A 16,928-nucleotide genomic window follows, 5' to 3' on the forward strand; every position below is an offset into this window, starting at 1 on the left:
TTATGCAAAAATAGCCCCTTATTCATTAGCTTTTTGTGCATTTCAAGCCTCACCTGCTGATTCTAGTAACAGCATCATGGTTTTTACTCCACATCTCAGCTCTTTTTTACAGAGTCCAGCCAGCATAAATGGCTCTCCATGGGAGCAACTTCTTGCTAAGCCCCTCAGGTCACGATGGGGACGAGCCTCTGCCCAGCAAGGGGGACATGAACACAATGCAGGGCTGAGGGGATGGCTAAGCTCCTGCAAAGCTTTACAACAGTGGCGAGAAAGGGAAAGGACACCAAGGCTTTGATTCCCCGAGCCCCCTGCAGGTAAGTGACTACTTAGTGTCCCGGAGTTCAGTGGAGTTTACAGGTACCTACAGACCTGCGGGGAAGCTAAACCTGTGAAAGCATCCCAGCTCTCTCCACTTCAGGAAGAGCTGCCAGCTTCTCCCTTTAAATTCCAAATGTACATAGATATGGTCCTACAAGCTTCCTCCTCCCTCCTTCCAGCAAGACCTGGCTAAGATTGGGCAAACGGCCAGGCTGCTGTCCTGGGAGCACGGACTGCAGGAGATGCAGCCTTCAAATAAGCCAGGAAAGGCAGCTGAGGAGTAAAGTTCCTCCTCCGTGCTCACACTGCACACATGTGAGCTGCCAAATGTGTTACAAGCACTCCCCTTAGAGGAGATCTGCAGTTGGAAGCACAGGTTTCTTCGCCCTCCCAGGCTAAATGACAAGTTAATCACATACAAATATCCCTCTAATGAGACAATGTTTAAGATGAAAAAAAATCATGTTCCTACAAGGAAACTCCTTTGCCTTGACTATTCATCCCACAGACTTTGGGAAGCATTTCCGTTCTAAGTGGTGATGTATTAGCTTGTGCTAATGAGGAGGAACAGTAATTCATTCAGTGACTACTCAATACAGCTGAAGTGACCCTGTTGCTGGCACTTTTGTGTGTTGCCTTTCCTGTTTCTTGGGGATTTTCCTTCTAATTTGCTCAGTTAGGTTGGAGTTGGGGTTTCTGGATTTGACACCATCCTGCTGTCTGCAGTGCATGGCTGTGCACTGCACACCCCATGGCTCATCCTTCCTGTTCTGGACAGAATGAAAACCGGAGGAGAATGGTAAGAGAAGACAGGAAGAAAGGAGAAGAGGAGGAAGAGAAAGTAGATTTGAGGACACAGTATTCCATTCCAAGTGGGAGAACTCTCTTCTCCCAGAGCTCTTGCACTTCCCTGGACTGCACAACCTAAGTTGGACCTCCAGGACAGTTACAACCAAAAAGATGGAACAAGAAGGACACAGCTGAGGAATAGGAGGAAAAAAATAAGGGACAAAAGGAAAGATCAAAAGGGACTAAGATGTGAGCCACATCTGGAGGGGGAGCTCTCCCACAGGAACTCCCACCACCCCTGCTCTCCTTCCCAGGGGACACCAATCCCTGCCCTCTCCCTTTGGCTACTCTGGGAGGAGCAGCATCTGCCCCTACCACTCTTTTGGCAGAGTGACGAACTCCTGGCCAGGCCAGGGGACGGGAAGTGCCTTTGGAGGTGTGTAGGAAAACAGGAAGTGACTTTCGGAAATGGGGGCCCATTTGTTTGTTCTGCATCCCCCTGCGAGCGGCTGGTGCCCGACACCAGCGGGACAGGAACCCCGTCACTGTGCAGACCCCACGCTCCTGCCTACCAGAGAGAGAGAGAGAGAGAGAGAGAGAAACAGGCAGCAAAAGCAGTGTCAGGTCACTCTGCAATGAGGGAGAAATGTTCCTTCCAGAGAGGAAATGCTGTGATGGAGAAGCGGGCTCTGTGGGGCACACGTGCTCTCGCTCACAAACAGGCAGCAGATGGACACCAGCATCTCTGTACCACCCTCACCCCAGAGGGTTGGAGACAGCTGGATGAAATGTCCACTACACACACAGACCTTCCTGAAGCCAGAGGTTTCCTGGTCAACCTGTGACTCCTACTCTCCCATCCCAGCTGCCCAGGCTGCTCTGTGGGGTTTGGATCTCCCAGAGCAGGAGTGTTCAGAAATGGTGACAGGAGCACCCCCAGCACATCCCCCATGCCCTCGCTAGCTGGGTGCCCTGTGTTCAACAGCAGTTGGTGTAAACCCTCCTGCACAGTCAGTCCCAGCAGGAGCCTCCCTGGACACAGGGCAATTTCTCAAAGATGACAGCTCTCCCTCGCCCTGGGGCTGCCTGGTACTGCAGAGCCCCAGAGCTGGGAGCAGCTGCCGATGGTTTACTTTAGAAGCAGAGGTGTGAAGCCCTCCCCAAATCCCTCTCTGCCCAGCTCGTTTCCAGGCCACTTCTGCTGGCTGATCTCAAAAGACACCTCCAAGGGTGCCTGTCTCCAGCTCCAGGCTGGGCTTGGGGCTACAGCCTCACCTTGTTCCGCCCCTCCACGAACTCCACCCAGGTGTCAATGCTCTCGATGGGGTTCACTGCATCCAGCTGTGACACATCTTTCCAGTCCTTGCACTCAGGCATCCGGTCCCGTTGATGCCGCCTTGCTGCCCGGTGCCTGCTGCTGCTAATCCAGCAGCCAGGAGAAAGAGGAGAGCGATGGAGAGAGAGGGTCATTTGGGAAGAAGGCAACAAAAAGTAGCTTTGTCTGAGAACTGACACCCCTGTCCTTTGGCTGCAAGATTTCCTGTGTCTCACACACAGTTCTAGTGTGCTTTGTAAGGGTGCTCTGCAATCACTACTGAGACAAACATTATCTGTGGATGTGGAAACTGAGGCAGGGAACGGACGTTGGTGTCCCAGGCAGTGTCTTCACACCCAGGGCTGTGGTTTTATCTTTCCATGCTAGAGGTGGAGAAAGGCAGGAGTGAAGTCTATTTATGGATGCCTGGGGAAATTCTTGATGCCACCTTGCTCTGCAACTAGACCTCAAGCCTCTGCTGGGACTGTGAGTCAGGGATGTCACAGTCTGGTTGGGCGCTGAGCTGGAGAGCATAAGGTGCAGCACCCAAGGGTGCATCTGCTGCCCCAATTCAATAAAAATCAGAAGGGAACTGTGGAGAACAGCCCGTCTTCTCCCCTCACGTGAGATCATCCCAAGTACAGATGCTGCTGCTGTCTCACAGGGGCATGGTAGCATGTCTCTGGGGCTAGGGCAGGCAAGGGGGTAGAAGAACCCTAATCTGTCAGGGACCCAAGATGCTGCAGACAGCAGGTTACTTCTGAAATGCAGGTAGGGCAGAGAGATGCCCAAAATCCAGGTCAGGCAGAGCTGAGCACCCAGAAGCAGTGGCAAAGGTGCATGCTGGCAGTGCAGGGCAGAGTTCTCGGCAAGGCGAGCACATCAGCGAGCTGTGTAAACAACAGGAAGCTAGAAAGCAGCCTCCTGCATCCTCTGGAGCTATGCTAGGCAGAAATATGGTGGCCTTGGGAGACAGTGCTCATAATTCACGGGCCCCTCTGCTTCCTGACAGGGCCACAGTGCACTCACATGCGAGGGAGAGCTCTCCAGCGTCCCTGGCTCGGCACAGCCTGCACAGGACTGTGGGACCTGGCTTCCTCCAGGCACCCTGATGTCCTCTGCCCTGACTGCTCTGGCTACAACTCCCCAGCATCCCTTTTCCTTCTTCCTGAGAGGCTGCTGCTAAAAAAATGCCACTGCAGCCCTGCCTGGTGCTGCCCCAGCTTCCCAGGGCACAGGCACCCTCCCTGCCTACCCATTAGTGCTGCCAGCACAAACACCCTCCTGGCAAACCATCCCAGCAGCTGGCAGAGATCTGGTGCTTCCTCTGGATTCAGCAACTCTTCCCTGAAGGCAGCAGCTCTGCTCCCTGCCTATGAGCACTTTTCCCTTCCACCATTTTCCAGCAGAAAAAGAAGGACTGAAAAACCACAAGGACCTTAGGGCAGGAATGGGGTGAGCCCCAACTGCTGTCCCAGGGTCTCACCAAGGGGTTGTGACAATTTCTCCTACAATCTCCCTCAGTTTCTCCATTAGCACAGTGGTCAATGGTTTTATTGCAGGTGCTGTGAGGTCTGGCCAGGCCATGGACATTCTCTGCTGGGTGCAGATGGCCAAGGACACTGAGGAAGCTGTGGAAGCCCTCAGTGTCTGGGACCAGCCAGTCTGGGCCAAACTCCCACATGGAGCACAAGTGTCTCTGGTGGGCTCCAATCTGACTCCTGACAGGAAGAGTGGGTGTATGGTGCTCCAAGCTACCAGTCTGTGCTGTCCTCCTCTTGTCATGCTGTGGCTGGGAGAGCAAAAGCAAGGTGGGGTCTGGGACACAGCCATGGTCAGAAGGAGCCTATAACATGACACTGTTGGCCTGGTAAGACATGGATGTTGGGAGAAAAGACACTTACAGGCTGCGTCGAGAGAACATCCGACAGGGCGTCCACGGCCTCCACTGCCACTGGATCACCTCTGGTGCTGGGATGCCATAGACTGTGCAGGTGAGGGCCTGGGGGCTCCTCTGGGAGTAGATACTTGGGGAGGAGGCTTCCTTCTCATGGATGCGCGGAGGAACTGCAAGGATCAGAGTGAAACCATGAGTGGCCGTGGGCCCAGCTGCTGCATCCCCAGGCCAGGCACAGCCCTCCCCGGGCCTGTCTATAGAGAGACCGGGCACTAAAGTACTGTGGCTCTCAGGGCAGCTCCTGGGGAGCTCAGGCCTGGAGCTAGAGCAGGTTATACTTAGATTCAAGTGACATAATTTCTCCTTCTGCAGAGTGTGACTGTCTGGATGCTGCAGGGCTCAAGGCACTGTCAGCCCCCAGCACAGGGCTGCAGAGCCTGCTGGAGATGAATGTCCAAGCAGCAGTGCCCTTCCAGCACTTCTCGTGCTGGCATCTGGTTCCTGCATGACAGGGACCAGATTCTACTGGGGGAAAGCCTCCTAGAGCTTCCTTCCCAGAGGAACTGCTCCAGCTTCAGGCTTCATATATGTTGCAGCTGCCCTGCCCTTAAGTCCACATCAGTTAGGGTCACCCTCAGCAACATCTCCAACTGCAGCTGGAAAACAGCCCCTGAGCAAGGACATATCCTGCCCAGAGTGACGGAGCCAGCAACAAAACTGTGCCAAATCACCCAGGCCACAAGGAACCAGCCTCCTTGTAAACAAAGCTTCCCTCAGCACTGGGGAGAAGGAGATGATGTAGGTACCAGCTGCTTGAGGACAGGAATGGGGACTTGGTCTCAGCAGCGCAAAGGCCGGGCCCATGGGCTCAGTGCTGCCCCCCAGCCCTGCCCCCTCCCTTACCGTTGACTATTAACTGGAGGCTGATGTGCTTCTCCAGCCCCGCCAGCCTGTTCCGCAGAACCAGCGTGTAGGTCCCGGCGTGCTGCTCCGACACATCCTTGATCTGCATTGAAGATTGAGATTGCTTGGGAATTAGCTTCCCGTCCTTGTACCTGCGGGGAGGCAGAGAGAAAATGCAGCCATGGGGAGGAAGTATCCCACTCGCAGCTGGGCAGGGGTTTGCTGGTGCCTTCTAGAACACAGCTAGGGTGCCCCTTGCTAGTGCTGAGGACCTTTCTGGAGAGACCTCTGGGCTTTCCCCGGACCTGAGTGAGAAGTCTGCACATTGTCTCATATGGATGTGTGTGGAGTGGGGGATGTTTTAGCTCTTCCCTGAGCAGTGTGCAGGTGCAAAGCTCCCAGCCAGCTCTGGCAGGACTGCAACACAATACGGTGCACAGCCTGGCCCGCTGTCCTGCTCCTCTGGGATCCTCACTGCAGGGGGACAAAAGGGGCAGCTCCTGTGGGAGCTCCACTTGGCCCCTCCAGACAGTGCAGAGCTGTCAAGCCAGGTCAGGACCTTTGCTGCTTCTCCTCCACACCTCACCCCCTCCCAACCCAAGCTGTGCAGCTGAGAGCCAGGGCAGGTGGGAGAAGTGACCCCCACGGGTAGAAAAAAAATGACATTTGGGACAATCCTGGAAACAGAGGGACCTAGCAAGGAAGCCAGGCTAGGCTTCCCTACATGTCAGAGGGAAGGAGGAGAGAAGAAGGTGGCTCAGGCTAAGAAAGGTGCGTTACCACTGGAAGTCTGGTGGGGGGTAAGCCACAACTTTCACTGGCAGCTTCACAACTTCATCACCTGCAGTGGCTTCTATCACTGGGCCCTTCCTCCACTCCACATTGATGAAGGGCTTTTCTGTAAGAGAAAAGGTGAGCATGGAGGAGATGAGAGCACAAAGGGACAGGCTGTCACCAGGCTCTGCTGTTCTCCACAGGGCCAGACAGCAAGGATCAAGGACAGGTGGGGTTTTGTGGCAAGTGCAGTTGAAAACGACTACTTCTCTGAAATGATGAAGTAAAAATAACCAAACCCCACTATTGTCCCATCTGCTCATACAACTCCCAGCCCCTCTTCAATATCTCTGTTTCCAGCAGGGTCCCCTTCCTGGGGCAGAAGGGAGTGGGTGCCAGGCAGGCCAGCACAGCACTGCAACTCTGGCAGCTGAAGAGCTGCTTCTGCCTTGCCCCTGGGAGCTACGGGGGCTGCGGGGAGGTTGCGCTGTCCCCTGAACTTCTGCTGCCAGGAGACACCTGCCCAGTGCTGACAGAGCCTTGTGCACCCACAGCTGGGTGCTTGCAGGCCATCCATGCCACAGCAGCACTGCATCTGCTGCAGGACCATGAGACCTGTGTGTCCTGCTATCTCTCTGGCTTTTAGGTCAATTTAGTGTTTGCATCTCTCTCTATTGTCATCCTGGCACCTCGCTGAGTGTGATTGTGCACCCAGTGTGGTGGTGGGGCACAGAAGGACTGAGGGACTGGGGGAAGGATGGGTCTGACTAAAGCAGAGTGGGATGGAGGTGCAGGAGCCCCTCTGCTGAGCTTTGGGCTAAGCACTGCCCTAGCAGTCTGAGGACTGCTCTGATTGCAGCTCGGCTCTGGCTGTGGCTCTGCCAGGGAGCAGAAGGTGCCATACCATGTACAATGACATCGGTGCTCTCCTCCAGCATCTGGGCCCCGTTGGTGGCCATGCACGTGTAACTGCCCAGGTCTTGCTGGCTGACATTGTGGAGGGTTAGGATGCTGGAGAGCTCCGTGTGCGTCTGCAGGGACCGGCGCTCGGACTCTATCACTGCCCGCTGGGTCTGCGGGAGAGGACAGAGAGAAGGGGTGGAAAGTCATCAACGGGCTGGGGCTGGGCAGGTGGGCTCCTCACATCTGTGCTTTTTGCTGCCCAGTGTTCACTTCTCCCCAGACAGGCAACTGACTGCTGTCTCAGGGAGAGAAGCTCCCCTGAGGCTGTGTCAGAGGTTTGCACGTTTTGCTCTGATCTGCAGCCCAGTAACCAGGCTGGGAGCCCTACAGGTTACAATAAGGTGAACACACATCAGGGAAGGGATCTCCTCACAGGCTGTTGGTAACCAGGGTTGTGGGGCTAGAAAAACTCCTTTGAAGCCAAGGATGTTTGCTCTGGATTTGTACTAGTGAAACTGAAGCCAGTGTTTGCCCAGGAGAGCCCCAGAGCAGTAACACGTTGGTAAGGAGAGTGGCTTCTGCCACCTTCTACCTCCTGCTACAGGAGAGAAAAATGGGAAGGCACCCTGATGGAGATGTCCAGGGTATAGCATGGTTAGGATCATGAAGCAGAGCCCTGCCAGGCATGTGAAGGAGAACAATGAAGGGGCAGGAGGGGACGACTCAGAGGGAAGTGGTTCAGTGGATGAAGAGCTGCTCTGTTTGCAGGTACCTGCTTGCCAGGGTAAGTCCACTGGAAGCGCACACCAGAGTTGAACTCGGCCCACACTGTGCAGTTCAAGATCAGCTTCTCTCCCACAAGCAGTTCCATGGCTTTCTTGGGGTACAGCTGGATGTCATACAGCTCGATCCCTGATGCAGAAGAGGCAACAAAAAGACATTTCTGATCTATTAACTCTTTGATTCATCCTATGCAGTTACAGGAGGCTTGGGTATGACCTCCTGCGGCTTGGTGTGTCTGTGTCTGGCACACAGCAGAAGAGATCTAAGCATCATGCAGTCTATGTGGCTAGAGAGGACCATAACAACCCCAGGAGCCACACTACTGGGCTTCAGAGTCATTGAAACTGCCCTCCCTGCACCTTCCCAAATATTCACCTGCTATATGGATGATGAAGAAATTGGATCTGAAGACCTTCTTGTCAATGACAGTCTCACACTGGACAAACAAGAAGTCCCTGATCAAGTGTGTGGGTACCTGTATCCCCTTCTTGTTGTCCCAGAAAGTGGTTTTCCCATCAGGCTGGATGAGGGAAGCTTGCTGTAAAAAAATCAACATTTTGCCAACTGAAGAGAGTAACAACAACATTCCTACCCCACCCTTTCCAGGCTTCACACTGGCTAACACATCCCTTTTGTGGGAAGAAATAATGCAGCATCATGCTGTGCTGGCCTCCTGTCCCCTCCCCTCAAGGGTTTGTCATCTAGGAATTGCAGCCTCCCTTGCACCCTGAGCACTGGAGCAGCCATATCCTGCACCATGAGCCTCCACATCTGCAGAGTGGGCCAGAGACTTCCAGGAATGGAAACTTAGAGTGATAGCTAAGGAAACTGATGCTGATGTCCCAAACATCAGCCCCTCCGGGATGAGTGCTGACCTTGGGTAGTGTCCTGCCCGGCCAAGGGAAAGGCCCCTGGCCCCCAAAGTGTCCCTGGAGGCCTTTGTACAATAGTAACACTCATCCTGGAAGGATGTATTTGCATTGTAAAAAAAAAAAAAAAAAGGCAAAAAAAGGCACAAGAAAACTGATAACAGGCTTGTTTTTAGCCATCAGCCCCAGGGCTGCAGCCTCCTCCCTTGTAGGGATGGTAACCACCTACAGGGTTTGTAGATCACAGACACCAAAGCAAAGAAGGGGTAGTGTGGGGAAATGGACTTAAAACAAAGTCCTGTTTTGTTTCATAGAGCTCTAGGGAAGAGAAGAAAGGTAGGCCGGAAACCCGTGGGGTCTGCCCAAGGGAACTGGACAGCACAGCTTCAACCAGCAAATAAAACGAGGAAGCCAGTGGCTTGTACTTTCCATGGAAAATGTATCCCATGCGTTTTCCATTCCTGGCAGTGCCTGTTCCACTTCCGCTCAGGCAATTACAAATACACAACAAATGCAATATATCTCAGCCCAGAGCCTCCCACTGGCCGAGCTCTCACCGAGACCAGGGTGATGTTAAGGTCTGGGATGGACACAAGGCATGGTACCCAAGTGTGCTCCTTCTTGCTGATGAGGAGGGTCTCCGGCTTGTTGATAAATGGCTGTTCAAAATCTGAAGAAGAGATATAAGAACAACTAAACAGAGGCAAGCAAAGAACTGGGAAGAGGGACAAATGACAAGAAAAGAAGGCTTTCTGGCTGTCTTTAATACAACATGAGCTTGCCAGAGGGAATGATGCTGAGCTGGACAGCCCCATCTGCAACCTGTGACAGTCAGAGGAGACACCTGGAGCTGGGGAATGCAAAGGGAGCAGCCGAGGCAGGCGCCTCTGAGCCAAACACGGCACCAGTGGAGCGGCACTTGTGTGACGTTCGGGTGGTGCTGGAAATGACCTTCCCTTTCCTGGCTCCCTCAGGGTCTCTGCCTGGGTTTGACCCTTTGTGAAACTGGTGGGTCTCATCCTGGGCTCAGTGCCTGCCCAGCTGGGGGCTGTGCGTGGCCCCACAGCAAGGGCTGTGCCGCCCTGGTGCAGCAGCGCGACCTTCCAGGGCGAGGAAGTGATCCGCATGGGAATGGCATGCAGATGTCATCCTGCAGCCATCCCGCCCGGCAGATAAACAGATGAGCTGAGCTTTCCAAGGCTGCCACCCCACTGCCTCCCAGCTGCTGCAGGCACAAATATTGACAGGATGAGCAAAACCACCTAAATTTAATCAGTGAAGTGACTTCTCAAGGCCAGGGGTGTTACCCTAAACTCCCTGCAGAGCTGGCACAGAGCAGCAATGTCTGCAGAAGGGGCTGCCCCATCCTGCTCCATCCATGGCCTGTGTCAAACAAGAAAAGCCCAAGTGTGGCTCCATGGTGGATGAGAGTTGATGGCAGCATATAAAGATGTGTCATGGCCCTGACCCATTGTGTCAGACACAGAGCACAATGACCAACCCAGTCCCAAAGAGCTGGCAAGCTCACAGGGCAGCATGGACCCCATTCCTGATTCTTTCTGAGACACAGTGTAAAGAGCTGGTGAAACCAAGATGCAAAATGTCCTTGTATCCCAAGCCATGGCTGACCAGGATGTGGGAAGGGGGAGGTTTGTCTTGCAGTGCCTCATGCCAGCTGCTGCTGAGGCACCTCCTAACCTGTCTGCTTGGCAGAGCTTTTGATCAGACATGTTTTTTACTCTTTGGACTCTCCTAAACTGGGCATAGAAGCAGCAGCCACCCAGGCTGACTAAATGGGATGAAGACAAAATTGGAAGAAACAATGAACTGCAAGGCTGTTCAGTGTCCTCTGGCAGTGCCCAGCTGACAGATAATTTCTTCTGTATCATCAACCCCTGCCTGCCCATTTCCACAGGGGCACACGCCTTACAAGATGCTCTGAATGGAACCTGGTCTCTACTGTCTCCAATGCCTGGTGTTGGCAGCATCTTCCCTCTGTAAGAATCATGTTTCCAGAAACCTCCATCTAGCATGTGGACATGATTGGCTTTGTTCATAGAAATTGTCCCTAGGTGAAGGGGGCTCCATAAGGAGGTGGTAGGTCCCCATCTGGGAGATGTGGGGCTGCCTGAGGGATCTGCTAGGGGAGATTTTATGGCTTCTGGTATGCTGGAATCAGACCCAGCAGCTGTAAAAATTATTCTTTAGTCACCTGGATTGCAGCTAAACCATTGATTTCAAGGGACTTTAGCATAAAGATGTCTGTTTGTCCATCTGGAGGCTCTTTCTCTCTGCTACCCAACCTCTAAAGCTGCCTAAAATGACAAGTCAAAGATGAATTTGGTAACAATCCACCTTTGAGGATCCTGCTGTTCAAACTGCATTGGGCCCAACCCAATCCAACCCAGTGCTCCCACTGTCAGGTGCATAAGGTAATTCCTTTAATTTTGGATCTACAAAGCTGTTCCTTCAGTGATAGTCATGCTGGAAAGTCCTACTGTGGGTGAAGCACTTTTTTCCACAGCTAAGGTGAAACAAGCCATGCACAGAAAATGTGCTGGCCAGCTCTTACAAAAATATAGATTGCCCAGAGAATTCTTATCTTTATTTCCTGGACAGGATTGCTGTCTTCTGAAATCAGATTTGTTTCTGAGTGTGAACATGCTCCTCATTCCTCTCCCAAGCCCTGGGCACGTGAGAGGGAGGAGATGCACAACTGCCAGAGGTGAGAGACTACGAGGTCCCCTCCAAGCTCCAATGGCAGCCAAAAATCTAACTGATTTACTGGGCTGGTCTTGCTGCCAATGAGGTTGCGATTCATGCACTAATTCCCCTCTCTGACTGCACCAATATATATTTTCTATAACGCTGTCTTAATGGGTTGGATGGGAATAATTTAGCATCTTCTTCATTAATATATGCTAAGCCTTATGAGATGGAGGCTGTAAGTATCCTATTCCACCCTGATGAGGCATTCTGTATGTTTACAGTGCTATCTGTAGCTGTAATAAAATACACACCTAACCAGGCACATGGGAAATGAGAATTAAGCACTGAGAGTTCATCTGGGAACTGAGCTGCAGGTAAAATACAGAAGAACCCATTTTTCCAGCCAAGCATAGATATTTTGTTCCAGGCAATTCCACCAAGCTCTTAACATGAGAAATGAGGTTGATGGATAAACCTGTGGTCTGATCAGGCTGTCTCCAAACTTCCCTGACACTTACATCAGCCCTTCCTAGTTCTCCAGGGACAGCTTCACATTGCAGCCCAGTTCAGCAGGAACAGGCAGGGTTTTATCTGGATGTTCTAAAATGGCCATGGTTACCGTATGCCTGCGTTCTTCTGAAATGTCCCTTCTCTTTCCTGAAAGCCTGTCCTGTCTGGAAAGTCAGATTCTGAGGTTTCCTGGATGTTTGATAGCCATAACAAGGCACAGCCTGATTGGAATGAGTAGGAACATGTGCTGTGTAGCCATGCGCACAGCAACGCTGTGAGGTGTTGGCTGGATCTGTTGCACACACGCTGTCCACAAGCACTGAGAGTCCCATGGGCCCTGAAAGTGTGGGATTTATTGCTCCTAAGCTGCACACTTGCTGCTCTCTGGTACTCAGGGGAGCCATTACTGAGCTGCAGATGAGGCCAGAGGTGAGAGAAGGTGGACGAGGGGGCAAAATGGCATTTGTTGGATCACAAAGAAAATCAAGCTCTTGCAAAAGCACTTCCTGCATGCAAGCTTGTTAGGTTGCACTTATTTTCAGCATTTCTAAGAAGCTCTCTGCCTCCATCCTGATACAACACTCCAGAGCATCTGAACACCCCTGTCCAACTCACAGATGTCTCCTTACAATGTATCTGGGATCCAGGGAAGCTCTGTCCTGTTTTAGGATGAGTAGCAGAGCCCATGGGAAGAGGAGGTGATTGCCCAAACAGGTTTCAATTTCTCTTCAGCAGCTGCCCAGCTTTTCTGATTTGCCCCTGCATTTTTCTCTGCATAGCTTCAGAGGCAAATGTGGCTTTACCCTGGGACTTCTGAAAAATGCATCTTGTGTGTCATGACCTGCCTGGCTCGTGACAACTGCACCAACTAATAAATGGGGGCGGAAAGAGAAATAGCTCAGCCAACTGTTTCCAGGGGACAGTGCTCATTTATCTTGCTGGAGCGTGCTGAGAGCAGTGGGGGAGACAGCAGAGGAGGAGCCCCTGGGGCATGGAGAAGCTGAATGCTGGCCCTGCGGTCACTTGCTGAGCTGCAGTTCCAGCTCTAAGCCTGGTGGGCTGCCCTCCTCCTCAAAAACACATCTCATAACCCTGCCTGTGCAGGCAAAACCTGCACAGCGTGGAGAGGAACATCTGGGTCTGCCACTGTGGAGCTGCTCCAGGGCCATCCAGCCCGGGGACAGGAGGAGGCTGCACATGGCATGTTTGTACCTCTCCTCCTTTCTCTCAGCTTTACAGAACATTGTCATTGCTAGCTGCTAGCATCTCAAGGAGCCCTCAGCTGCCCCCAAACTAACTCTTGTTGCTTTTTTTAGCAGTGGAGCGTCCCTGAGGCCAGCTCTCGCTCCTTAAATTCCTGCATTCCAGCGTGGCTGGAGTGATGCCCCCGGGCCGGGACATAATTGAATCCCAGGCCCTGCCACCAGCCCCCAGAAGTGGACGGATATTGGCTCCCTCGAAGTGCAGAGAGCCAGCCCGTGGCCCCCTCCCTGAGCCTGCAGCAGCCACGCTCTGCCTGGGAGGCCAGGGGGCATGGGGGGGGGGGGGGGGCTTTTCAATCCTCCTGATGTTGTGCTGCTGCAGAAGCCGCCCCCCCGAGCTCTCCCCAGGCCTGAAGGCACATGTCGCTGGCTGACTCTTACCTCTCACAAACACGTAGACACTGACTGCTGTGGTGCCCTCGATTTTGGCATCAATGTACTTGTAGTAGCAGCGGTAGGAACCCGTGTCGTTGGCCTGGGTCTCTGTCAGCACCAGCACTTTGCAGTAGGGCTTCGTGCCCGTCCCCTCACAGTCCTGTTCTCGGATTGCCCGGCCGCTGCTGGGGGCTGCTGACGCCATGAGCTCCATCTCCTCCTTCCCAGCAGGGTCCACCTTGCCCCCAGGCCACGACCACTCCAAGGGGTGCTGGCCTCTAGACACAGGCAAAGAAAAGAGCAGAATTAGCTTTGGGCTGAGCAGGGTGAACGTGGTGAGGATTTAACTGCCTGGTGTGACTCTGCACACCTGCACGTGGCCCAGGCAGCCACTGCTCTTGGGCTGCAGCACGGAGGAACAGCCATCCTCCAGGGAGAAGAACAGGCACAAGGAGATGGCAGGCAGCTTCACCAATTGCTGGGCAAGCAGGGGCATGTCCCCATCCCCAGGCCACCTCTCTGGCCATGCTCAGCTGTCAGATATCAGCCCACCCACAAGCAAGACTCCCCTTCCCATGACTTTGTCCTACTGGTGTTGACCCCAGGACAGGGAGCCACACAGAGCCCTGAGGGAAAGGCTCCATTTATTCTCTGTTCCCTCTCATTATTAAAAGGGTCCTGAGCTATTAAGAAAACACACGGATGTGATGAGTTCCCTTGGCTCGGTGTAGCTGCTGGCTGGGGTTTGTGGTGTGATGAATGGAGTGGGAAGGAGAATGAGGGAAGAAGAGCAGACTGGAAAGAAAATGAGCAAGAGAAAAGCAGGAGGGAGTCAGGGATAAAAGACAGCAAGAAGAAAACAAGGGGGAGGCTCATCTGATGGCTTTCTGTCCAGCTGCCAACTGCTTCCTTCCCCACTGCCATGGGAGGGGGGTTCCTTGCTCTGCACAGCACCCTGCAGCCCCTTCACCCCTCTGTCCCACCTCCGCAGGGACACTGAACTACAGACACTTCTCCAAGGGCACGACCACAGACCCAGCAGCTCAAAGACAAACGGAAAAGTCCAGGAACTGAAAGAAACCCCCAGACAGAGTGTGCACGTGTGCAGTTATATACAGCCAAGGATCCCCAGAGTGGGAGGCTTGCAAGTGCACAAGTACACACACGCACGTGCCACCACGGCTTGCTGTAACTGCACTTGTTTACTACAAACAAAACACGCTTTTATTCCGCACTGGAAGTTTCCTTCTGTGAAATCAGAGCCCCTTTCAGAGGAAGGCCTCATCCTCACTTGACAGTTTGCCAGCATAGCTGAAAGTCACTTAAGAATGTGCAAAAAAAAAAATAAAAAAAGGAGATGGGAAAAAGGAAGACGTCGTCAGGAGACAGCTGGGGGTGAAAACGGCCTTTTGTCAGCACTGTTTGCTCTATTAGGGGAATCTGGGTTCATCTTTTATGCAAGTGGGGAATAGGCATGTTGGCACATGCAGCTTCCCTGCCAGGGCAGCTCTGTGGGCAGATGCTTTTAAGCGCAGCCAGACTGTGACTGTCACCAAGAGCTGGATGCAGTCAGCAAGGGACAGTGAGGAGGAAGCGAGATAAGGTGCCATCAGAGGGCACAATGGCTCAGATGCAAGGAGGACAGGATTTCTGTCCAAGTGTGGGGGAAAGACCTGCCCCTTTGTGTTTGTTTTCAGCAGCTGATTTATATTCCTGCAGACTTTGCTTTCTTCCAGCTCCTGCTGCCCAGCTCACCCCAGATGAGCTCAGAGACAGCGTGCTGTGCTGTCCCCGTGTCACCAGGAGCAAGGGCTCTGGAAGCAGTGACTTCTCCTTGGGGACAGCTATGCAGCCCCTCTGACCCAGCTCAAACTTCTGCAATCACTAAGAAGCCATCAGTGCCTGAGGCAGGACCAGTGCCCATGAATCACTGCAGGCTTTTCCAAAGGATCAGAATCTCACAAACACTTCAATAAAAATAAGACTCTTGAATTTTTCCCATCCTATGCATGTATAAGGAAAATAATAGTAAACCTGATCACCAAACCAGTAACACTCAGTGGCCTCTGCCATGCTTGTGGCTGCTGCACCAGGCACAGACCACGGGGCTGGTCCTGCTCTCAACCCTGACTGCCCCAAGGAGCCCCAAAGCCCTTTGCGTTTGCTCAGGCACTTTTGGTGCTCTGCATGGAGCAGGGTAATTGTACAAGTCTCCAGTGTTTCCGCTTTCTGTTTGTTTACCCGCTGGGATTTTCACACATTATCAGATCCCCTTGTTTTATCAACCATCAAGGCCAGCAGTAGCTGAGTGACACATATTTATATAAACACGGATGGGCCAGTGCAAACAGACCTGCCTGTGGACAGCTCTAAACTAAGACATTCCCTGCATCCCATGCGGCTCAGCCAAATCTATGGAGACACAGAAGGTATGGACATCAACACGAGCCCAAGTTAGTGTTGCTGGTGTGTTAAGAGGACCAGAAGAAGGCAGGAATGAGGGCAGACCCAGCTCACTTGCATTTATTTCTGAATTTGTCCTCTTCTGCTTTTGGAGAAAGGTCCACACAGCAGTTTTGGATGGTTTCCTTCCTCCTGTCACCTTTGAAGATTTGTTCCCAAGTTGTTTTCTTTCATCTCTGTGATAATGTGCCTCTGGGTGATGGAGCCTGCTGATGCCAGCTGGAAACAGATGCTCTGTAGGCTTCTCCACAGCTGTCTTCCTAAATCTGTTCAGGACAGATGCTCTTCAAGGGAGACATTGCAATTGGCACCACTTTTCTTCAATCCTCTTTGAAACTCCCAAGCGTGCTATGATGGGCAAAGCTGGCTGTGGCTTTGTGGCTTAGCTGGGATAAGATGGATCCCTCCTCAGCACCACAGAGGATGTTCACAGCAGTCACACACATGTAGGAAAGAGCAGCAAGTGTTGTATGTCCCTGGACACTGCTCCGGAGCAGCCATGACAGGGCATTGCCTTGTCCTCGTGCTCCTTCAGCTCTGCCACAGAGCTCATTTCCTTCACAAGAGCCAAGAGGGCTTCAGGGTCAAACACATCCTCTTTGCCAGAGTAGGGTTTGTGCATCTGCAAGCACCTGCCAGTCAGCTCTGTTAAAAAGTCACTGAGCAGCAAAGGACAACCTTGCCCTTCTTTGTCTAAATACCACAGCTGGGTTATGCTCCCTCTCCACCTGAGTACTCAGCACCTGCAGGATGGGACGGCTGGGCTGGCACAGCCAGGACCAAGTTGATCCCTCCAGAGGTTTCTGCTGTTGTGCAGCCAGCTCCTGTGGGCTCTGCCCTAAAATTCATGAGCTGGAACAGCACAAGCTCCTGCTTGGATGCAGAAATGAACAATATTCTTTGCTTCCTTCTCAGGATGGAAGCTACTAAAAGATGCACTGTCTATATGGGATCAGCCGCTTTGCCCTGCTCTGCCACATGCTTAGATCAAAACATCCCTGGGGCTCTCAGCCAGTCCTGGCACAATCTGTATTTTAGGGAATGCTCCTGCACTAGTC

The 16,928-nt window shown here is 52.8% G+C and overlaps 1 protein-coding gene across 3 annotated transcripts in view; it reads right to left on the minus strand.

Moving 5' to 3' along the window:
* Window positions 1-16,928, minus strand: part of FLT4 (fms related receptor tyrosine kinase 4) — a 59,867-nt gene that overhangs the window by 17,987 nt on the left and 24,952 nt on the right. For 2 of the 3 annotated variants that reach the window (XM_051631423.1, XM_051631421.1), the window contains exons 3-11: window positions 13,414-13,685; window positions 9,109-9,221; window positions 8,058-8,220; window positions 7,672-7,811; window positions 6,901-7,069; window positions 6,003-6,120; window positions 5,223-5,374; window positions 4,327-4,489; window positions 2,383-2,527 (exon numbers count right to left, since the gene is read on the minus strand). In XM_051631423.1, coding sequence (XP_051487383.1) covers window positions 2,383-2,527; window positions 4,327-4,489; window positions 5,223-5,374; window positions 6,003-6,120; window positions 6,901-7,069; window positions 7,672-7,811; window positions 8,058-8,220; window positions 9,109-9,221; window positions 13,414-13,685 — 1,435 coding nt within the window. The remainder of the gene's footprint in view (window positions 1-2,382; window positions 2,528-4,326; window positions 4,490-5,222; window positions 5,375-6,002; window positions 6,121-6,900; window positions 7,070-7,671; window positions 7,812-8,057; window positions 8,221-9,108; window positions 9,222-13,413; window positions 13,686-16,928) is intronic. The other variant, XM_051631422.1, reaches the window with a different exon arrangement.

The sequence above is a fragment of the Apus apus genome, chromosome 13, assembly GCF_020740795.1.
Source record: "Apus apus isolate bApuApu2 chromosome 13, bApuApu2.pri.cur, whole genome shotgun sequence".
NCBI classification, from domain to species: Eukaryota; Metazoa; Chordata; class Aves; order Apodiformes; family Apodidae; genus Apus; species Apus apus.